This window comes from Ischnura elegans, chromosome 4 (genome assembly GCF_921293095.1).
Source record: "Ischnura elegans chromosome 4, ioIscEleg1.1, whole genome shotgun sequence".
Taxonomy (NCBI): Eukaryota; Metazoa; Arthropoda; class Insecta; order Odonata; family Coenagrionidae; genus Ischnura; species Ischnura elegans.
The window spans coordinates 35,406,552-35,429,337 of NC_060249.1; the positions used below are offsets into that span (position 1 = coordinate 35,406,552).

At 40.3% G+C, this 22,786-nt stretch overlaps 3 protein-coding genes across 20 annotated transcripts in view; 2 read left to right on the forward strand and 1 right to left on the reverse strand.

The window, feature by feature from the left end:
• Positions 1 to 601: 601 nt before the first annotated feature.
• LOC124157270 (serpin B5) lies at positions 602 to 10,589 on the forward strand. Its single transcript, XM_046531845.1, has 8 exons — positions 602 to 783; positions 5,894 to 6,015; positions 6,123 to 6,302; positions 6,612 to 7,230; positions 7,319 to 7,521; positions 7,591 to 7,776; positions 10,211 to 10,349; positions 10,420 to 10,589. The coding sequence occupies exons 1-8, from the start codon at positions 762 to 764 to the stop codon at positions 10,551 to 10,553; spliced, it is 1,605 nt and encodes a 534-aa protein (XP_046387801.1). The 5' UTR covers positions 602 to 761; the 3' UTR covers positions 10,554 to 10,589.
• On the reverse strand, positions 10,568 to 18,106 carry LOC124157271 (serine/arginine-rich splicing factor 5). Of its 15 annotated transcripts, none has more exons than XM_046531857.1 (11): positions 18,005 to 18,106; positions 17,477 to 17,601; positions 17,026 to 17,096; positions 15,569 to 15,634; positions 15,129 to 15,152; positions 14,546 to 14,624; positions 12,214 to 12,287; positions 11,849 to 12,049; positions 11,590 to 11,775; positions 11,396 to 11,509; positions 10,568 to 11,280 (listed from the first exon to the last, which is right to left on the reverse strand). In XM_046531857.1, exons 2-11 carry the CDS (start codon positions 17,597 to 17,599, stop codon positions 11,157 to 11,159), a joined length of 1,062 nt encoding a protein of 353 aa, XP_046387813.1. In that variant the 5' UTR covers positions 17,600 to 17,601; positions 18,005 to 18,106; the 3' UTR covers positions 10,568 to 11,156. The 15 variants fall into 15 exon arrangements, with proteins under 15 accessions (XP_046387813.1, XP_046387807.1, XP_046387805.1 ...); XM_046531851.1 differs by lacking the exon at positions 15,569 to 15,634 and adding an exon at positions 15,707 to 15,805; XM_046531849.1 differs by lacking the exons at positions 15,569 to 15,634; positions 17,477 to 17,601 and adding exons at positions 15,707 to 15,805; positions 17,310 to 17,436 and having other exon boundaries at positions 18,005 to 18,103.
• A 137-nt stretch (positions 18,107 to 18,243) lies between these two features.
• LOC124157268 (chromatin-remodeling ATPase INO80) overlaps positions 18,244 to 22,786 on the forward strand; it is a 189,290-nt gene continuing 184,747 nt past the window's right edge. For 2 of the 4 annotated variants that reach the window (XM_046531841.1, XM_046531842.1), the window contains exons 1-3: positions 18,574 to 19,260; positions 19,421 to 19,595; positions 20,006 to 20,115. In XM_046531841.1, coding sequence (XP_046387797.1) covers positions 19,254 to 19,260; positions 19,421 to 19,595; positions 20,006 to 20,115 — 292 coding nt within the window. In that variant the 5' untranslated portion in view covers positions 18,574 to 19,253. The other 2 variants (XM_046531843.1, XM_046531844.1) reach the window with 2 other exon arrangements.

A 22,786-nucleotide genomic window follows, 5' to 3' on the forward strand; every position in this document is an offset into this window, starting at 1 on the left:
GAAAAGAACTTAGCAGATGACGCGAAAGCTCATACGCGATGTGAAGAATATAAAGTTTATTAATGCAGCTAAAGCTAATTTATTCGCAACCTGCGCACTTACAGAGTTTATATAATACCGCCCGCATTCGAGCGACTAAACTTAGAAACAAATCGTCTCAAGCCAACGAACGGATTCGAAATATCATCCGAGCATACCCTACATTTGATAACGTACGCAGCCAAGCAAAACAGACCAGCATAGCCTCGGGCGGCAACGCGAGATCCGACTCTCCGGTCACACAGCCTCCAACTACAGTTACTCCGAAATCTTCCGTTGTATCAAGGGCTTAAAACCCCTATCGCTTTGCCACGGCCTCCTCCTCGTGCTCATCTTCTGGTTTAAGCTTGCCGGATAACCCGAAGCATCCAGGTGAACGACCCGTGGGGCCCTTCGTGGGCGGAGCCTCAGATACGCGAACACGTCAGATGGCTGGAGGTTTACGTACGGCGCCATATTCAAGAGGGAGGAACGGGGTTGGTGAATGGTGTGGGAGGGCCGGCGGAGACGACGCGAACCCGCTGAAGCACCAAGAGATGGGAAGACGAGGAGATGCGGGAGGCCAGAGGAGGGGGAGAACGGCTTCCACGGAAACCACCCGCGAGTATCACGAGGGCTTCGATGACAACAAAACGAACGGGTTGAGGAAGAGATAAAAAGGGTGCCTGCTTGAAGCTCACGGCGCACTCGCATTTTCGGCACTGCGGCAGAGAGACGACGAGATGGCCGAGCATATCTGGCGAGGTGAGTACGATTCCCCGTTTCATTTACTTCGTCCGTTTGATGTAATGCTTGGTGTTTTGCCGGCGAAAAGTGTAGTTGAAGACAAGGGCGGTCTGGCCAGGTAGGCCGTGAGCTTATAACCCCCACATCAGTGGCGCAGCGAGGGGCGAAGACTCAGATTACTCGAGCAAATGTTTTTTGCAATTATAAAATTCTACGTTTTCAATAGTTGCTTCATCAACAGCATACTTATCTAAAAAATATTAAAAATAAATAAAATAAAGGTAAAAGAGAAACTGATGCTTTTTGAAAGTATTATTCGAAAAGGTTATTTGAGACTTCTTTTAGATTTCAATACAGTTTCATGGAACAAACTCACTAAATAGATAATAGTACCGTAATGCATTATTAAAATTCGAAAGCTGTGACATTCTCACTTTTTTTACGAAATTTCTATTTTTTTGAAATAACTCTCATCTAGTTTTTAACAGCTTGAATAGCGTCATAATCCCATTCCTAAAATGCAATTTCCTAAAGGAGGGCCCCCTCATGCTTAGCGCCTGCAGCGGAGGGCCCCCAATCACCTCAGACCGCCCCTGGTTGAAAATCTCTCGGGCTCCCCTTAGACGCGCCGTCAAAAATATGCATCGGGGGGAGGTCGAGTGATATGCGGATTTACTATAATGTTAAGTGTGATCTCGTCGTTTCTCGGCGAATGGTGTCTTATAGTTGAACTAGGGCTGAAATTCACTGGGTGAAAGTATGCATAGATGCCGACGTTTCGAAAACCGACTAGGTTCTATCGGCATCTATGCAGACTTTCTGGATCTATCGGCATCTGGATCGTCGGTATCTATGCATACAGGCTGCCCCCAAAAAGCAAAAATCGCAAAAGTCTTTAAGCAAAATCAGTACTGAATTGAAACGAAAGCATTCAACAATTTTTCTTTAAACCCACGAAAAATTATATGTATTAGTACCAGATATGTAACTAAAATAAAATAATTTTTTCAAGGAAATAATCTTATAAACTAATGTCACAGCTTGGTTTGCCCCCCTCCCTAGACCATGGCTTGCCCCCCCCCCCCCCTTAGTTATGATCCTGGGTACGCCCTTGAGATGTCACTGTAGAAATAATGGAGGGTCAGAGAAGGAATAGAGTGCCCCTACTTAGGCTAATGGTCTCCTTAGCAGACGTATCGCGGGTAGTCGCCACAGGGGAAAACATTTTCGGAGGCGAGGGGGGGCTGAAGCTTCCAAAGCCCCCCTGCATCCGTGCTTGGTTTAACACCGGGTTAGGTTATCTTCAGGGCCGGTTCTAGACATTTCTATAGTGTGAGCGATCAACATGCACCCCCATCCCATAAAAATTAAGCCGAGAGGTATAACAGAGAATCCCTAATACATTAGTGGTTTTCTGTGGATAAATTTTAAAATAAATTGAAATACAGTAGGAATCAGGGTCGAGACTTATACATCAGGGTGAAATTTTAACGTGCTTGCTCTTATATCCTGAATGTGATGTTTTTAGAGCCAATAGGGTGGTTTCCTATTATTGTTGTTCTGCATAAATCGAAAGATTATTACTCCTGGAGTACGTATTTCACGCTTTTAGATTTTTAATTGACGATATCTATTTTTCGCGATTAAATGAAAAGTGAAAATTTTTAAGCGCGCGAAAACGCTACGGCTAAGTATGAATGCTGGGAAAAGCCCGTGTGACGTCATTCTGGTTCCCGCTATCGCCGTGTGAGGTGACCTTGGGGCGAGGATATTTGCGCCGCTGCGATGCAGGCTGCTAGCAGGTAGCGCTTTGCTTAACTAAGGATTATTAATTCCTTATAAAACGAAGGAAACTTTCCGATCATAGGCAGTTTTAATAGGTGATTATTAAGAGATGTTTCCTTGAGCTGTGTGCCTCATGCATGCATTGGTAATCTCAAACGATGTAAAACTGCTATCCACTCGTATAGAAACTAGGTCCCTGTGACGTCACGTGGAGTGGCATCGCATGGGCGCCAATCTGGCCTTTTTCAAATGAGGTTAAAATTGACCGTTGCCATTCGTCTAAACTGGGATTTCTAAAACCAAATAATTTGTATATTATGAATACATTAATGGTGGGTAACGGATCGCAATCAATGCCTTTCGTTTTCTTTGATGAAGGAAACGACCCTATTATAAACATATTGGACTGTGTGCTTATGCGTCCAATTTTGCTAGGCGCCCTACGCGGCCGCGTACTTTGCTTACCGCTTATACCGGCCCTGGCTATCCTCCTCCAAAGTTTCGACGAGCGAATCGCACATTGTCATCAGAGATATCTAGCGATTGGATCGTTGGATTATTCTTCCTCATAGAATAATCTTCCAAGATCGTTAGAACATTAATGGCTTTGCCTGGTTTCGCTGATTAGTAGGGCCCTCTTCGCTTCTATAGTGTTGAGGTGTTTTTCCCTCTCCCGTTCCTTCCGCACCTTTCCTCTCCCAGAGGCGTCGTCGGGCTCCTATCGCGGCGGCGCCTCTTTCCTTTTCCCTCCCTTTCCTTCCCCTCCCCGGGTGTCTGGGCGTATAAGCCATTGGCTTGGTTCCCGGCCCCGGGGCGTTGTATCCTCGAAGGCCTCCCCTGAGCCCTCACGCGTTGCCATCAGGGATATCTAGCGATTTGATCGATGGATTATTCTTCCTCATAGGACAATCCTCTAAAATCGCTGGTACAGTAATGACTTTGCCTGGTTTCGCCATTTAGTTGGACCCTTTTGCTTCGCGTTAAGGTGTTTTTCACCGTTCCATCCCTCTCCCTATCCAAGAGGCGTCGTCGGGCTCCTTTCGCGGCGGCGCTTCTTTCCTTCCTGTCCTCCCCCTCCCCGGGTGATCGGGCGTGTCAGCAAGTTTGCTGGGTTCCGGCCACGGTGTATTGTACCCTCGAGGGTCTCCCCTGAGCTCTCATTCTTATTATTGTCATCGGAGATCTCCAACGATTTGATCTTTGGATTTTACTTATTTATAGCAAAACCTTCCAAAATCGTTGGCACATTAAGATATAGTTTCGCTAGTAGTGGGCCCTGGTCGCTTTCATAGCGGCGAGGGTATACCCTATCCCTTCCCCGGAGGCGTCGTTAGTGCAGATGAAGTTATTAGATGTCAAAAATAGACAATGGTTTTAATTTTTTTCAAAATTTCTCTTGAGGTTTTTGGGGGGGATCTATCCCCTCACCCCTCCACCATAGATACGCCGCTGATGTTGATTATTTATTGAAGAAAATGATCCGGGTTTATCCGAGATTCAGGATCAGCCCAGAGACGGAGCCAAGATTTTCGTTTGGGGGGACGGAGGGTCAAAACTAGGAGGGTCTGGGGGAAATCTTTTGAAAAAACAAGGTGATATTTTGAGGATTTCAAACTAATTTTAAAACTTTTCATAATCGAAATTACTTCATTTTTCGAATGCATCCATTGTAAATGCATGATTTTTCAATATTTTGTTTTCATTTATGATGACGGAAAGTTGTTTTCATACTTCGGGGGGTGTGGGGAGGAGGAAGAGGCCGGATCCTCCATCGCTATGCCACTGGCCTAGCCCGTTCAGTGAGCGGTGCCAGTTTGCTGAATATGAGCATTAACAGCCATAAATAATGGTGGAATGAGAACATGCGCTTTGTTGGAATCAGCCGCTCTCCGATTCTACCTCATTCTAATTAACTTGGTTAGGTTAGGGTAGAGCTCACCCCATACTAAAACAATGCATGTGAATTGGATACATTAAAGGTAGGGGGCTTCCTCAATATTTCAACTGGGACTTAAAGCAGGACCCTAGTGTTAACATCCAAGCTCTCTACACACTAGGTTACAACAATCCTCCAGCTTAGCACTGTGAATTATAGTCAGGATTTAGTGGATAAATATATTTTCTAGGATAAAAGTGACCAGATCTGTACTTAAGTGACTAGTACTGAAGCTAGAATGCGCTTTTTGATCTTGACCTCTGATGTAAAGGCAATGCAAGCAGTTAAATGCAAGATGATATTTTTCCTTGAATCCTCGCTTAAACTGCCAGTAAGCTAAATTTGATGACATTCATTCCGAATTTGGCTTAAAAAAATTGTGCTAATGGGCTGGATCGCATAAAGGGATTTGAAGAAATAACTTTGCTTGTTGATCACGAGCAAAGAAATATGGTGCAAAAAGACCATGGTGAGTAGGGGTGTGCTAAAAGAGTTCAAACCTCACCAAAATTTTCGAGAAATACAAGCTTAAAAACAAAACCCCTTCAAAACTAGTCTCTACTAGTAGCTATATTCTTAGTGTGCAGTCAATCCAATCAGCCTAAACTGTTTAAAAAGTCATTCCACATTATGGGGAAATAGAGACAAAATTCTGAGAGAGTGCGAGGGTTTTGCATTACGTTGGAATACAAGGTTGTCCATTGTCCCCAATAATGTTGGCATTATATTTCCCTTTAAATAAAAAATTCTAGGCCCCTCCGAAAGCTTATTACTCCGGGACTAAAATTCAATTGTGTCATTATAGAAAACAAGTGAGAGAAATGCCTCCAATAGAAACACTTATGTGAATAAAGTCAACATTGACATGGAATAAATTAACTATTTACACTGACAAAGTGAGTGTGAGTAGGACACTTTACTCCAACTTACAGTATATCTGTGACACTTCATAACCAAATTTTGCCAGACAAAAAGGAATACTCTAACCTGTCCTGACCATGGGCGCAGCTAGGAATTAAGGCTGGGGGGGGGGGGGTGCAACCAATACCAGGGTGTGTGGGGGGATGGAATACCTACCAGGATAAGTGGCACGTGCGAGATTAATACCTTGCGGAATTTTAAAATAAATGGTTCAAAATGGCGAGTTTTTGGCTTTCTGAGGGATATTTCATTAATCCTTACACTATTCTATTAGTCATATCAATCCAATCAAGTAAAATGGATTAAGCTTAAAAATTTCTCTGAGCTCTGGGCAGGGTTTTTTCTCCCAACCCCCCCCCCCCCCTTGCTGTGCCACTGGTTCTGACATAGCATTTTGCCCCTCGATGCAACATGACTCCAATGTAGTCCTTTATATTTGTATAATTTGCTATGATGAAAAGTCATACCCCTACTTCTGTTCTTTAGGTTTGGTCCTCATTTCCTTATTTGTGAGTGCCCTATCATTTCCCAAAACTCCCCGTGATGTCTCACCCTTGGACAGCTGTATTGGAAAGTCTACCAAAGTCATAGCAAGGGCAATGCTGCAGGTGAATCTAAATTCTTTTTTTTGCTTTCATTTCATTGATGAGAAGATCTTTATGATTTCAAGAAAAACATTTAATGCAACTGCCAAAAAATCATATTGCAATTTCAGGGTTATGTGGACTCAGAGGAGAATGTAGTTTTTTCACCTTTAGGGTATGCTAGCTTAATGGCTTTACTCGCAGAAGGTGCTCATGGAGACACGGAGAAAGAAATATCAGAAATACTTCATTTACATAGAGAAAATGTAAAGCAAAGGAACGAATTTAAGGCTATTCTTTCCACTCTCACGGTAAGTGAAATAGAACATATCTAAACATTTTTTTAGATCACTGTAAATCTTTATTCAAGTTCAGCATATGCATTCCTTTTCTGGCGTTGCTAATGCATGACCAGCCAATTGTATTGTAATTAGCCTAAAATATGCACAGGAACTATTGAACCTTTTAACTTAGAAAGCTAAGTTACATAGAGTGATTCTGTACTCTCTTTTCCATAGATACTTATACAAAAATCTTTTATGGACGAGATTTTTCATCAATATGTAACATCTGCTGACATAAATACATACATCAATATAAATTTTAAATTCTATTTTCAGGAAAAGTACAGGACTAATAAGCCACAACTTCGTACTTGGTTTTATGTCTACAAAAATTACTCCGTGGAGGAGAGTTACAAAAATACATTAAAAGAATATTACAAGACAGAAGTGAAGAATGTGTACCCTGTTGAATTTGAGGATGTAACTATAACTAAAGTCGCTTTGCCTGCAGAAAATGATCCAGAAGATTCAGAGAGATTTTCTTTAGACGAGGACATTGGCAATTCTGCTTATTACGAAAAACAGATCATTAAGCAAGCTGAAAAAGAAGACGAATTATTCAAATCAGGAGTAAGTGTTCAAGAAGGTAGCTTGACTCACCTGTCTACTTTAAATGATGATCCTAGTGCTGCCACTGAAGAATCGAAGGAAGATGGAGACGTACTTGAAACAAGTAACACCACCAATCATAACAATCTTTCAATTGAAGATGTAAAACAAGAACCTAATCAACAGTCAGAGGATAACAATGAAGCTGAAGAAGTTGAAGAGAAGTTAAAAGCTAATGAAAAATTCTATGAAAAAACACAAGCTTTTCAGGAAAAAGTAAGCTCAGGGACTGACCCAATCAACTTCCTACCAGCATCTTTTAAGAAAGGAAGACAGACTGAAAATGGTGAGAGTTCATGACTGAAAATTATTTCTGAATCAACGGAATCATTAATTGAATTTCTCAACTTAATCACCATATATTTCCTTTTCAGATGAGGAATCTCTCATAATTCTCTTTAATGGCTACTACTTTGAGGGTACCTGGGAGATACCATTTGCTAAAAATGTATCAGTGTGCCATTTCTATCTCAATGATACAGCCACTGTGAACGCCTCCACTATTAAAACTAAAGGAGCCTTCCAAGCAGGAGACCTACCACACCTAAACAGTTCTGCGATTTCCATCCCATTTGAGGTTTGAAAAAGCTACTTTATTTGAAAATGTTGACTATTCATGCACCTAAATAATGAATTTATATTGCAGGGAGGAAGGTATTCTTTGGTTATCATCTTGCCAAATGAAGTTGATGGTTTAGATCAACTCACCTCAGATTTGAATGACACTACTCTGCAAGAAGTCGTTGATTCTCTGGAGACAAAAGAGTTAGAAGTTCAAATTCCTAAATTCAACTTGGAGTCCACGACTAATCCTGAACCATCACTGACAGAGGTAAGGTCACATGTTACAAATACACACACGTACCCATCATGTTTGCAATAGGTTCCAGTGATCCAATAGATCCCATACATAATTCACAGTAAATGACCACCCCAAATGTACGGACACTAATTTCAAAATGGCAGATTTAATGAGAGGGTATGTTCCATGTTGAAATTTTAAGCCCATATGCACCTTAGGGATATAATATACTAAAAGGAAGTTAGGTTTTTCTAAAAACCTAAGAACAGTTTTCTATGCAGGAATCATAACACGACATTGACCAATAATTATATTACGATTCCCCTATTAAGAAGAAACAACTTCAAAGTTAATAATTACATTTCCAGTAGCTTAATACACAGGGCACGTAATTGCACAATCTGACATGTGTACAAAGGCACAGTCAAAATTGCATCGTGGTGAATAGCCAGGACACACGCGAGAATTCGTGGACGTGAGATGGCAAAATAGCCTGTTCTAATTTCGTTCATGCATTCACGCAATTCCATGCCATTTTAGAAATCAATGCAGTTCTAACCTGCACAATGCCCATGGCCATTACGATAAGAAGCAGATGAGGAGGGGGATTTTACAGAGGTGGCAGATTAATGCTGAGAAGCAATGTAGAGGTAATTTCAAGATCACAATGTTAAGTGTTATAAACCATTTACTCAAGGTCATCCTCCTTAATGTAGCTTCACAACCAAGATTCACTGTAATACATTTCCTAAGAATTACTGCTGCTGGGAAGATACCAAAGCCCCAAAAGTGGCGTGCAGTTTTTGCCAGGTGATGTCATTTCCAATATTTCCATATTAACGTTTGAAACAACAGAACATAGGTACCTAAATGAAATGATTCAGTGGTAATAGAACAGTCAAAGAATTGGGTGAATTCAATTTCATGTGGGCAAAACAGGCAAACAATGGAAAATATCCAATAAGTTCCGAAAATTTTAACCCTTAGTGATTGAAGTATTACCTGCAATTATTCTTAAGCATGCACGGCATATTAGAGATCCTGTGGCTTAATCACAAAATGTAAAACTTTGAAGTGTTTACAGAACAAGATGCATAAAATATGTTTATTCAAATTGCTAGAAAAAGTACCATATAATAACTGTACTTTATGCCAAGTTCAAAAATCTTCACCCATACCGATTGTGTATTATGAAAGTTATATATTATTCAATGATGGCATGCCAAAAAAGCAGTCATTTAAATCTCACCCAGCAGCGCCTTCCATGGTTGAGGCGACTAAGATTCCAAAAGGCTCGCCATTTTCCACACTTGCTGACAAACCACTAACCTCCACCCATCTAGGATATCTCCCCAGTATAGTACAAGACACTGATGATGGATAACTTTAAATTCTAACATGCAAGAATTGATTACGACCTGGCAGTTACATTTTCCTCAGGGTAGGTTATGGAATTTTGGACCAACAACCTGCAGTAATATTATGCTTACCGATATCCAGATAGGGCAATTAGAGTCCTCACCAAGGAATCAATACAACAAATTTAGAAAAACTTCAACCTGGCAGCAAAATTAGCCACGAACACATGAATTTCTCCATGCAATTGACTGCCATATTTTTCTCTGTATCTTGATTGGTGTTAGCAACAGAAAATACTCTGTCAGCAATCAGTTTCGGGGAACAGAGAAGTACCTAAATGGTGACGACAAGCCTCCAGTTTTTAAAAATGAAGAGTTACTTTATCAGTAATTCACTGTTCATTCTAAGTGAATGGTAAAAAAATAATGCACAGAGAAAGTGCATTACAAACAGGTCAAGACATAACAAAAATCCTAAGACCCGTTCGATGCAATGTAATCGCAGACTTGAGAAGCAGGAAACCAGACAACATACCAAAAGTGGACTGGAGTAACAAAACCTACCAACACATCCCAGTTAATGCTATTAGTACTACTTTCATCGCTCAACCAGTGACTCACCGGAGGCAACCCAATGCATGTTCTACTAGACTTTTTCAGAAGTAACCTTACGTAGGAATCCAAAGGAAGTGATGCATGGCTATACTGAACTAAAATAAGTGCTCCGTAAGTGACAAATGTGCCATCTCAGATATAACAATGGTGATAGGAACTTCTGGCACGAAGCTGCTATCCCCATAGAAAAAACCCATCATACCATCACCATGGAGGAGTTTGCACCCTCTATATGCATTATGCAACAGCGAAGCTTATGTAAATGATGACATTAAGCTCAAAATACAATTGGTATTGCAGTTTTAAATGATGCCCACATCCTATCCAACAGTACACTTGTACCCTGTAACCCAGGCAAATCAAGCTACTATAGCTTTATTTTCAGTCTTGAACTACCTACACCCACAAACACCATCATAGATAAACCTCGCCCATATATCCAACCAACTGCCTAGCTTCATTCATATTTAAAACCCATGGAAATTTTGCAGATAGGGGTAACCAGCATATTTGGAGAGGATGCAGACCTAAGAAGCATTTCCAAAACTGGAGCTCTTCATGCCCAAGAACTTGTTCAGCTAGTGACCATGAAAATCACAGGAAGAATTGGAACAACTAACTACATGACAGGTAAAATTTGGCCACCACCCTTAGAGAGAATATTTTGTAGAGAACAAAACCTAATTTTTTTTCTTTTCAGCGGCAAGTGTATCAAGCAGAAGCATTAAGGATAAATTCATCGCAGACCATCCATTCCTATTCTTCATTGAAGACAAAATGTACAATGTTACTGTAGTGGCAGGAAAACTGCTTGACCCCACAAATCCATTGTAAAGAAGAAAGATAAATAAAAGCAAGTATGGCATTTTATTTAAACTTGTCTCATAGAATACATTAATCCACAAATACTCCACAAGACATCTCAAGGAAACAACCCACAATTTTTTGGAATAATCATTATTCAGAATTCTTATGGGATATGGTTTAGCAACCTGAGTATCCACTCTAATGCGGTTGCTCATGTGCCCTGTGAGGAACCAATGAAGCAAGTAATGCTGTCATGCATAACCTGTGAGACTTAACTTAAATGGATACAAATTAAATGGGTTATTGGCTTAAGGCTCGTGTGGACCCCATAAACCAGTATCATACACTAAACATCCTATTTACAGATTTTATCAGACAATACAACATAGGATGATCATTAATCATAGACAAGGGGGCAAATGTTCACTTCTCAACAGTGTCAATGAATTTTCCACAATATCGACCCAGCATCATATTGGTTTACTTAATTCAGATATAGACAATGCTTAGAGGGAGCACAGAAATACAGTGATTTCAAACTGTCATATGGATGGAAAATGGATTCATAATACCTCAAAGTGTGACATGAGTAACAAACTCCAGAACCTTCTAAAGTTATAAGTGGACATTTCAATCGTCTTTTTTATCTTCTTCATCAGCAGATTTGTCTCCATCCTTTTCTGGGGATTTGGATGGACTCCTTGACTTGGACTTACTCCTTTCCTTGCTGGGTGACCTCGAGTGAGACCTTTCCCTGAGAATAATAGCATTATATGAGTCATGGAAAATGACCTCTACCAACTTCCCAATGAAGCAAGGTAATTCCTAGCTCCCCTGTAACAACATAATGCACGAATATAACAACTTACTTTGACTCTGATTTTGTCTTTGACTTCGACTGTGAACGTGACTTGGGATGAGAAGGTGATCTTGACCTTGACCTGGATCGTGACTTAGTCTTAGACTTGGAACGATCATGAGACCTGCAAACACAAAGTGAACTAATAAAACCACAGAAAACAAAGGAACATGGAAAATGGTACCAAGCAAATTTAACACCTACTTAGATTTAGACTTGGAGCGAGACTTGCGCCTAGATCGGGATCGTGACCTCGAGCGAGAGGCTGGAGTCTTAGTGCGCCGACCACGTTCCCTTGACTTGCTCCTACTCTTCGTACGACTGCTGTGGCTCCGCCGAGAGCGGGAGCGAGATCTGCTACTGCGTCGGCTGCGAGAGCGGGATCGCCTCCTGTAAAAGACCACATCGTGACAACCCTCACACCTAGATAGGTGAACATAACATGTTATGTTCAGTGACAAACCTTGCCCGTGATCGAGATCTCGAGCGACTACGTCGACGTGATCGTGACCTTGATCTAGAACGTGATCTGGAACTGGACGAACGAGATCTACGCCTGCGACGGGTGTCCTCCACCAAACGGATGCGACGTCCATTCAAGTCTGTGTCATCAAGTTTGTCAATGGCATTCCTCATGTCAGTATAGGTAGCAAACTCCACCACCCTGAAAACATTCATATTATTAGGTCTCTAAAAACGATGGAGGCTAAGATCCTTCAAAATTTAATACATCAGTACACGTTGGGAATAAGCATTCTTCATTAGAATTCAGACCCGAAAGAAACTCATCATAAAGGAAGTAAAAATTCAAAATAGTAACCCAATTACCCTTCATTCCTCCGTTGTTTGTGGGCATCAGCATAAGTGACTTCACCAGCTTGTCGCATGTAGTCTTTCAGGTCCTTATAACATCAAAAATGAAGCAAGAAAAGAGGATATTACTTAATGCAGCAGCGAAAAAGTAAATAATAATAAACAACTCACAAAAATCTTAAACATGAATAAACCTTTCATGCCAAAAATTTATCCACCAAAGTGAAATTTGATGAAGTTAACTCATTTTAAGATTGTGCAAAACTTTTCTTAGGTGTCCTGATGATTATCAATAGAAATGTTTGATATCTTCAGCAACAGCTTCTTTAAAAGTCATAGGCAGAATGGCTGGTACGTCACACCTTCGGACTTCCAGCAGCATGAACCAAATATAACAAATGTGTCAGGTGAATGGCATCCTTCAAACTTCATCATTTCCCAGGTATCCAGAGATGGCCTTATCAGTGGTGGTGCAGTTTAATTGAAGTTGACACTTAAGATGTCCAGGGTGACTTCTCCAAGGTGTCCCTTCCATCTATTATCCAGGCAGTATCTCTTGTAGACTATCTTCAACTTGACAGCAGCTAAGGTAAGTTGGTTGACGCACAAGCAGCAAAAAATCAGGACACCCAAAGAAAAGTTGCACTGATATTCAGCTTACCTAAATAGAAGAGCGTGCATTGATGCACCTCATAACGGCACCGACACTGTCAGGTGCACTGATGCATAATTCAGGAACTATAAAATTCGGCACAAAATATTCTACTAATGAATGATTTAATTTCAATATCAAAGATTTAGCTAAAAATCCCATTGATATCAAAGAAAATCAATACCTAATTTCGGAAGAAATTTATAAGTGAAGTTTACCTGGTAATTCCAAACAAAAATGTTGAATTCTCATTAAAACTATTTGAGAGCACAAAAATCCTTAAAATCACTTGCATGTTCAGCTTCATCCCTAACAACCTGTTGCATGCCAGATCCAAGAAAATAATTCCGTAGTAGAAAAGTTGAAATTTAATCTTAAAACAAGGGAAAGTGCACCGAAATTTAATCCTTAAATGAAAAGTTTTTCAGCTTCGTTGGTGTCCATTTACCTTAGTTCCCGAGGGCCAAATCGGTCAAATGGCCGTGGGAACGAACACCCCGGGGGGCAGCCAATGGAGCACCAGAGAGGGAAGAGGGGTCGCGGCGTGCGTGAGGCCACCCTGCATAGGCCCGGAGTGGGGAAGACAAATAGGGACCGGCCTGGTCGCTTGCCCAAAGCCAGACCCCCGGCTCTTGGGCCACTCGCCAACCTGTGCTGTGGCCCTTGGGTTGGCACGTGGGTGGGCGGGTTGGGGCCATCTACTCAGAGCCCAAGTTGCTCCCCATGATGGGGTGGTGAGGAAGGAAAAGGACTGAGGTTAGGAATAAGGAAGGCGAAGGACATGAGGATGGTGGCATGGACAAGGCCAAATGGTAATGAAAAGTGGAGAAACCAGAAGGTTCCCCATAAGGACACTTGAAACTACCACGTGAGTGGCAGAAACAAATCCAAGGCGCAGTAAACTTTCTTGGTCCCTGTCCCGCCCTCTCCTGGGCTGCGGTGATTTGGGCTGGGCCTCTCGAGTGGCAGGGGAGCATACACCACAGCATCAACAAAGGCTGTCAGCTGGCCTACAGCTCCACCTCATGATATGGCTCCAGGGTTAGCAAAGATCCTTAGTGACCTCTTCCCCTTGGTTTGTCTTGCTCTCACTATCATTTGTCAGTGGGGGGAGTATCAAGGCTCGCATCGAATGGCAACTTTGGCATCACACGCCCCTCAAGGTCTTGTTGAAAGAAATCGAGGAATTAAAATATGTGCAGTAAGCTAATTAGCAGTTATGAACAATGAGTCTGAAGTTTTTAAGACTACCCAATGGAGAAAATCCTGTCAACAGCTTCGATCAAAGATTAATCCACCCTTAATTTTAAAACAATGTCTTGATTCAAATTCCAAATACTTAAGCCTCCCCATTTTCAATCCCTCCCAAGGCCATGCTTTCACTGCCTCCAGTGTTTAAGAAGAGCAACTTAAATTAATTTTTCTTACTATGATAAGCCAAAATCAGGCTGCAATGAGTATAAATAGCTTTTATGCTCATCCACACAACCAGAGGAGTTCCAGCGCTATGTCCTTCTAACCACAAATTTAGTATTTTTCCTCTACAAGTTAACCCTGGAATATACTATTAGCACTAACAAAATTCAGGAACATGTTCAATGTGATACTGACAGCAATTGAAAGGAAAGGCAACAAGTAAATTAGGAGAAATAATTGCTCATTAAGTAAAAACATCAGAAAAGATGTGTATCTCACCTGCCAGCTCACTCTGCTTGAAAGGTTCTCCACGATGAGCCTGTATTCAGTCCTGGTTGGCGGACCATATCTAAAATGCCAAAAGTGTGCAAAGAAAAAAAAAGAGAAAAAAACCCCCCAACCCAAAAATACTGTAACGCTGTCTGTTCATCCTGAGATGCAACGAATTTCACAATATAAGTAAATTCCAACTTTGGCCAAACCAATTTTTAAATAAAATTGGAATTTACTGTCAACATATTGGAGACAACATGCAAGCTAATACTACACTTATTCCATACAGTAGTCCATGATAGTTTTGAATTGTGGTTCGACTGAAATAATCAAGCTTAGTCCCAAGACAACATGCAATGAAAAGATGCTATGCAATTTATGGACTACAGTTATAATTAGAGCCTTTGTAATATTGCAAAAATTCCAGCCTCACTATCAACTATAATAGAATACTACAAACAAAGTTCAGCTAACAGATATGAATAAAAATAACAGCATTTCATACTTAATAAAAATAAGCCTTATTTTAAGTTTTGTCACCCAATATGAGGATGGCTATCAGTTGGTCAATCATGGGTTGGTTACTTACAAATCTTCAAGAGTCTGATGTCTGCTGCAAGAAGAAGAAATTCAAGGCTCTAGTTATAAATATCACCTAACTGTCAAATAACAAAGAACTGCCAATTATATTAAAAAGGCTTTCCTAATGCATTCACAGGTCCCAATTTCAGAATTCCATTAGCATGAATTCCAGGGACTCAGCTCAAGTCAAATACCACAAGCTTAAGCAAATTGGCAACATTTAAATGCACTAGAAATTTTCCTTTATAAAAAGTAATGATAATATCAATTAGTAACTTTAAAATGAAAACTTCTTCAAAAATGAATTTGTTAACACTAGTAATTTGTAACACTTGAACCTTAAAAAAAAAACTGGTTCACTGACAAAATCTTGAATTGGCAGTAATAAGATTACAAGATACATTAGTCAACACAAACAACAATGGTGCCTCGAGTCTGATGCCATACCGAGGACTTCTCCCTCTCCACTGGTCACTGCCTCTCGGTGTCCCACGAGCTTTCTCCACAGACACTCTGAAATGACATTGGGAGAGGAAAACTGGGCAAAAGAGGAAAAACAAAGTGAAGACGGGCCAAACCCCTTACTTGTCCATCCAAGAGCTCCGGCGGCGCCCCACCCCGGATACCAGACCGCTCCCAACTGCTCCACGGCGGGCAGTGCCACGGGCATGTTCCACAATCACCCTGGCAGGGAAACAAGAAGAGAGAAGCCAGTGTCAGGGAGCGGTCTGGTCCATCCGTCAGGGTGAGGCGTCCTGCAATGACTGACCTCAAATCCCCCCTCCCAAGAAAACAAGCTCATGGATTGGGACACAAACTTTTACCCAAGGTGGCAAGGCCCATCAAATTACTACAAAAATGCTACTCCCACCAAGCATGCCATCCAAATAATTTACCAGCATTTAACTTTAACCCAAAAGCACAGATCATAGAATTTTTTAAATGATATCATTTTGATCATAAAAATTAGCAATCTGTAGAGCAAAGCTCTTCTTTAACTCATATGACTTAATGGAAAAACACCCTTCAGATTGACCAAACCACTCCTTGTACTTGCAAATTCTTGACAGAAATGACCAAATAAGCATACAAATTACAGGTTAAATTCTACCAACAAATGCAAAACCATCATTGAAGACCAAATAGTAAATATTTTGTAAGAAAATCTGAAATACTAAAAATGTCGATGAATCTAAATACTTCAACAGCAAACTACCTTCATAATCTAATTTTTAATATCTCAAATGGGGCCATTAAAAGTCTGGCCACCTGCAGCTATCAATACCATCAAACATAAACAAGAATCTGGTACACATGGCGAAACTAGAACGATGTGAAGGAGTAGCTGCCAGTTATTATTTTAAAATTATCTTGATAGAATTCAACATCAGTGCAGAAGTAGCAATTGTGTAATTTCACCGACCCTTTTAGTTACATGGGACTGCAGCATAGGGCTCTTTTCCTAGATTTCACATCCGTCGCAGGGCGAAGGTAAGTATAAGATTTTGCTCCGCAGACCGGCAACGGACGCGAAATCCTGGTGATACGAAGCTCGCTATGCAGCGCCTTCCCAACACAACAAAACAGCGATAGTGGCATGCCAGACGTCCAACAGCCTCACATCCACAATCGAGAGTTCAAATGATAAAGCCACATACAAACGAGGCATGTACTTGCACAATCAGACGTGCGTGCGGGAGCACATTTCAAATTGTGTAATGTTAAGCGGTGAATTACATGAATTCGTCCAAGAGAATATGGAGGCAACAATGTAGCCAATGTTCCACCATGTAGCCAATGCTACATTAACACAAAAATTCAATAATTGCGCAATTAGATGCCCCGAGTGACACAGCCTAAAAAGCTTATGTTCAACATGACAAACGAAATTAAGGTGCCCTTACCTTTCACCGAGCAACTCTTTTCCGTTGAGCTCGTATACAGCATCGTCAGCATCTCTGTAGTCGTCAAATTCCTGAAAAATACAACTTAGGTATACTATCAACTCCTAACAGCGTTCCCAAAGAATCATAGGAGAGATTTACTTTCTCAGTGTAAAGTGCGTCATCATTTTTCAGACCCGAAAGATGGTAACCATCATTGAAAGTTTTTACAATGCTTTCAGCTAGCCTTCGAAGGAAGTTTAGACCCTCATGCATATTTACGGTTATTTTGAGTTAGTACTTACAACAAAACCATAACCATTCTTGATCAGTACATCGCGAATACGACCATAGCCTTTGAAAAACCGTTCCAGGTCTTTCTCTCTCACTCCATAGGGAAGGCCTCCAATATACACCCTTGTCCCTACCATGCTGCTGCAACGAACAAAAAGCGAAAATTAGACAAACTTACCACAAATCCATATCCGTTCTTCATAGAGATTTCCGTGATTCTACCGTATTTCCTGAAGAACCTCTCTAGGTCGCGTTCCCGCACCCGGTAACTTAAGCCACCAACGTATAGTCTGGTTGCCATTTCTTGAAGGAAAATGCAAGAGAAGCCTATCAGAGTAGTCTTTCAAAAACCGTTTATTACTGATTTGACTGTAAGGAGCCCTTTAATTTAAATTGGGACTTAACAAAATTACACGCTCATTGCGACAAGGGGATCAACGAATAAGTAACACAATAACCCTCCAAAACTGCTAGGATTGATTCCAATAAACAACTTAGTTAATAAAACATAACATTCATACACTAAGGTGAATTAATACAGCGGATGCAGGTGGATGCAACTAATATCGCATTACTACCACTTACAAAATGGCGCCCATTCCATAAGTGGAGCAAAGTTGATACCGGTTATCACACACAAATATATTTACAGCCGATAAATATTAACGCATACCAAGGGAGCCACCTAAGTATTTAAAAAACTCACCTTAAGTGTTATTGAAGCATACAGAGTACAGCATAAATCAACCACCGTCGAAAATTATTCAGCACGTTTCTGCGGCGTCTGGCAGCCACACCAACGACAGACGCAGGAGGGTTCACAAGAGTGAAAACACGGGTCACGCCTGCAGCAGACTCGCCTCAAGCCTATACCCGCAAATGTCATGGCTTCCTTCTAACTTTGTAGCTGGCCAGACGACATATACAGCCTTCAACCCAGGGCTAATATTTACACCAACACCATCGTCTTTTTTCCCGTTATTTTAAATTTTCGGAATTTGGAAACTTATGTCTTGCATTTCATTTCTGCAAAATTTTTATCATATTTCTAAAGCTTTGGATGCATAATTACATCTTAGTTTCCGCTTTGCCTGAAAAATACTACTAATCAATGATGGCGGGCCAACAACTTCTCCGCCAAATAAATGCAATGGGCCAGTTTTTCGGGCTGGCCGAGCTATTTGTTGTTGAAATATACACCACGCCACTAAAGGTTCCCGTTTTCTCGGAGGAAATAATGTGTCTGTGTATTATGAATTCGTAACATTAGTACGTATATCCTATACTACGAAGCTTTAAATACTGATTTATTACAAAGATATTAAAATATGGACAATTATAATTATTGCGTTTTATAAATTGAAATGGGTAGCTTATATGAAGATTTAGTTAATTGTCGTGATTTTTTTCTGAAGGAGAATGTGTCGCAAGCGTTGGTTATGCGTGTTGATAAGTTTTACCATGTTGATTAATTTTACCATGCAAGGATGCATGATTCGCATTAGCCGTGGAAAGTCACATTTTTTCTGGTGAACTTTGGCATATCATGCTGCTAGTTATCCAAGAAAATGTGTTAGTTTCGTTAGTATCCCTAACATTGGGCTGGTGAGTGCAAATCGGGCACCGAAGCATAATTACTGACACCAAAAAAATGAAGAGGAAAAGACTAGATAACTATAGTGCTCATAATAGATATGCAATATTCTGGGGGGTTAAAATTTATGCCTTGAGAGTTGTGTCAGATCTTTTTCGATTCGTAACTTGTAAAAAATAGAGGAGTTCCGCTCATATCCCCACTGTTAACGCTCCTCAGGCTTAACATGGTTGTGGAATGCTGATTAAATTCTGGATGAAGTTGTGCTCACGAGGGAAGATTTATATTAAGGAGAGGTCTCTCAGCTTGAGACATTCTAATACTAGCAACTTCATGTAAATGACACTTGCTACCTTTTGGTATGGGAGGTGAATTACATTCCTTGTAACTGCATTCTTCTATGTTCACTCATGCCTTTCTTTATTGTCACAGGATAAATATTGGCTTTCTAATTGATTGCATTATTTTCCAGCCATTTTTCAATCTCAGGGCGTGAAATTCACAACTAATTCTTGATTTAATTTATAGATGAAGTCGCGATGTCTGGGGAGGAATCAGAAATAAGAAGGCGAAGTGGGGCAGGCATCGGTGCGAGTACTACCGTGCAGCTAGCCAAACCACTGCACTTGCAGCAGCTTGAGAGAAGCTTGGATGTTGGACCTTTCTTGTCATTTGTTGAAGGTGTTTTTGACAATCCGATAAGGTCTGTATAAAGCCACATCTTTCAAATAGTTCATTACAGTTCTTTATAGCCCGTTGCACTTACATTTTTAAAAGGATCTATTGTGGGAGGTCTTGAGAGGTTTTATGTTAATATGGTTTATATTAATATTTAAGTCATTGAGATTTAAAGTAATGGCGCAAAGTATCTTGGAACATTATTGCTACTTATTGGTCAAATTGCTCTTCTCCAGGTGAGAGGCTTCTTTCCCTACCCAATTTTTGCTTATGCTTGTTTGAATAATGCCCTGTTTTTTTTTAAATTCAAACCTTACAAATCAGTAGGTTTCTTAAAATATTACACTTACTTGGTCCATGGAATGATTGCTCAATTTGTTTACAAACTTATTGCGTATTTATTTCTCACAACCTTAATGTTTTTTTAAACTCTAGTGAAGATGATGAAGATTCAGACTCGGAAGAAGAAGGTGATATGGATGGAAGTAGTGATCCAGGAATGCAGCAAGATGGGATGTGGAATGGCATTAGTACAACCAAAGAAGGTATGCATTGTTTCCCTTTGTAAATCCTTTTCTTATTCATTAATATTGATCAATTAATATATTTTTATTTGGTTTAAAATCAATTGTCTTTCACTGGGAAGTTTTAAGGCCTGTTTATATGAAGCACCAATAAGTACGAGTTAATGTTCTGTTTGCATGAACAAATTTCGTGCGCTGGAACAGAACATGTAGGAATGCAGGAACCAAATTAGAACAGGTTCTATTTTCTGCATTTGCTCAAGTTGTGTGGTTGCATTGTGCATTTTTATGTTCATTCACGCATTCATCCATTTCGACATAAAGTAGTACGGGTTAATGTATTGTGTAAATAGGCCTTTGGAATTCACTGTGGAAGTGAAAATGGAAGTTGTGCCAAGTGGCTCCACTGATGGCCATAACCATCTGCATTGGCTATGATGGCAAATATGTAGTATATTTTGGTAGATACAGAACTTCTGTTGCGTTATATCCAAAAAGTACTATCAAGAAATATATACAGAAATCATATAGTGTGCAATAATGAGCATTAATATTTGTTCAAGGACAATTTTTGTATTTGTTTTCTCCATTGTTTTACTGGGCTTATCAAATGAATGATCCATTGTTTTAGTGATATACTAATTGTTATCATTTTAATAAAATAAATTCCCTGACATTCGCTTAAAAACGTGGAAGATTCTTTAATGTGGTAACGTGGTTAGGTTTCATGCTCAAATTTTATATGCCATTTAGTATAAAAGTTGCACTACAGAATGCATGAACAGAGCTATTTTTCATTTCCTTTTCACCAAGTTTTAATGTTTTAAGCTGCCTTTCCGAGGTATAATCCTGAATGGCCTAGCTGTACTTACCAGCTGAGAGAAAAATTTCTGCTGGGTAACCAATTTGGATCTGACATCTATTGGATTTGAACCACTGATTTGTCTGTGCAGTCCCACTGAAGTGGAGTTAAAACAAATTACGCAACAGTGCATGACATGACACCAACCCACTATGTCATCAATTCATTTGTACACTTTTCTCACTTGCATGTAGTACATTTTGAATTGCTTTGGAATAGCCCAGGAAACTGCTTTAGAACAAATTTTGTTTCCTCTTTAACCTTTAACCTTTAAGCCACTTGACTAATATTTGCATTTATCCTGAGTATAATTGAAAAACAAATAGCCTTATAACAAACACCCTTAAACAAAATAATCCTATTATTGTTCTACAAATATGGATATTAACAAAAAATTGGAAATATTATATGAGATTCGCTGAATCTCCAACAAGATTCTTAAATTTCTGACCTGCTTCGTCAGAAATTTAAGACCAAAATTTCCCCCAGGACTAAATATGGTGGTTTCCTATTATTTTGTTATTGCCTAAATCGAAAGATTATTACTCCTGGAGTAAGAATTTCACGCATTTAGATTTTTAAATGACGATATCTATTTTTCGCGATTAAATGAAAAGTGAAAATTTTCAAGCGCGCGAAAACGCGACGGGTGAGTATGAATGCTGGTAAAATCTCTCCGTGTGATGTGTTTCTCGTTCCCGTTGCCGCCCTGTGAGGTGACCTTGAGGGAGGCTTGAGTGCTGATACGACGCAGGCTACTAGCAGGTAGCAGAGTACCCTGCTAGCAGGTAGCACTTGGCTTAAATAAGGATTATTAATACCTTATCAAACAAATAAAACTTTCCGACCTTAGCCAGTTTTAATAAGTGATTATTAAGACATGTTTCCCTGAGCTCTGCACCTCATGCATGCATTGGTAATCTCAGACGATGTATAACTCCTATCTACTCGTATAGAAACTAGGTCCCTGTGACGTCACGTGGAGTGGCATCGCGTGGGCGCCAATCTGGCCGTTTTCAAATGAGGATGAAAATGGACCATTGCCATTCGTCTAAACCAGTATTTCTAAAACAAAATAATTTGTATATTATGAATACCCTAATGGTGGGTAACGAATCGCAATCAATGCCTTTCGTTTTCTTTGATGAAGGAAACTACCCTATTCTTCGTTACGCCAAAATTTAGCCTCCTTGGTCCAGGAAAAGCTGTTGCACTTACTCCTCCGAACAGTTTTCTAGCCATAATGGACTTGAAAAGTGCATTCTATCAACTTCAAATAGACGGCCGGCACTGGATGTTTTATGGTATAAAATATGGTGATAAAAGATATGCTTTCATTCGGCTCCCTATGGGCCATGCTCTAAGTCCTGCCATAGTACAACGTTTGGCCAAAGATTGTGCCTTATTTCTGCAAGAAAAATTTAGTGTTAAAGTTATCTGTTATTTAGATGATTGGTTAGTTTACAGTGAATCCAAATTTTGTGTATATAGTATATGTGCTTTCTTAGAAGAAGTGTTGGGTATTCCAGTTAACCTAAGAACAGTGCCACGCAAAGTGTTAACATACCTAGGAGTAATAATTGACAGTGAAAATCTTGCTATTCAGTTAACAGTGAAATCATGCAAACGCATGCTTAACCCTTTCGAGACCGCGGAGTTTTCGTCTTAGCTTGACTGCTGTACCGAGCCCCAAGAGACTCTTCTTTCTCGTGGTACGGAGCATTTTTGGAGGGCATTCGTTAAGAAGGGTCTCGCTGAACCTTTTTCGACCCCTCCACGGTGGGACTCCGCATTATCTCGGACTCCGAGAGTAGTTGTGCTCCCTCCTTT

What these genes read in the sequence shown, in the direction of transcription:
- LOC124157271 (XM_046531849.1), bottom strand. Translation starts at nt 17,435, where the DNA reads ATGGTAGGGACAAGGGTGTATATTGGAGGCCTTCCCTATGGAGTGAGA. An exon ending in AAAGAGTTGCTCGGTGAAAG is followed by an intron (nt 15,806 to 17,025) that starts GTAAGGGCACCT and finishes TTTCCCTGCCAG; the next exon opens with GGTGATTGTGGAACATGCCC. An exon ending in AAACAACGGAGGAATGAAGG is followed by an intron (nt 12,050 to 12,213) that starts GTAATTGGGTTA and finishes GAATGTTTTCAG; the next exon opens with GGTGGTGGAGTTTGCTACCT.
- LOC124157270 (XM_046531845.1), top strand. Translation starts at nt 762, where the DNA reads ATGGCCGAGCATATCTGGCGAG. An exon ending in GGCCGAGCATATCTGGCGAG is followed by an intron (nt 784 to 5,893) that starts GTGAGTACGATT and finishes TCTGTTCTTTAG; the next exon opens with GTTTGGTCCTCATTTCCTTA. An exon ending in AGGAAGACAGACTGAAAATG is followed by an intron (nt 7,231 to 7,318) that starts GTGAGAGTTCAT and finishes TTTCCTTTTCAG; the next exon opens with ATGAGGAATCTCTCATAATT.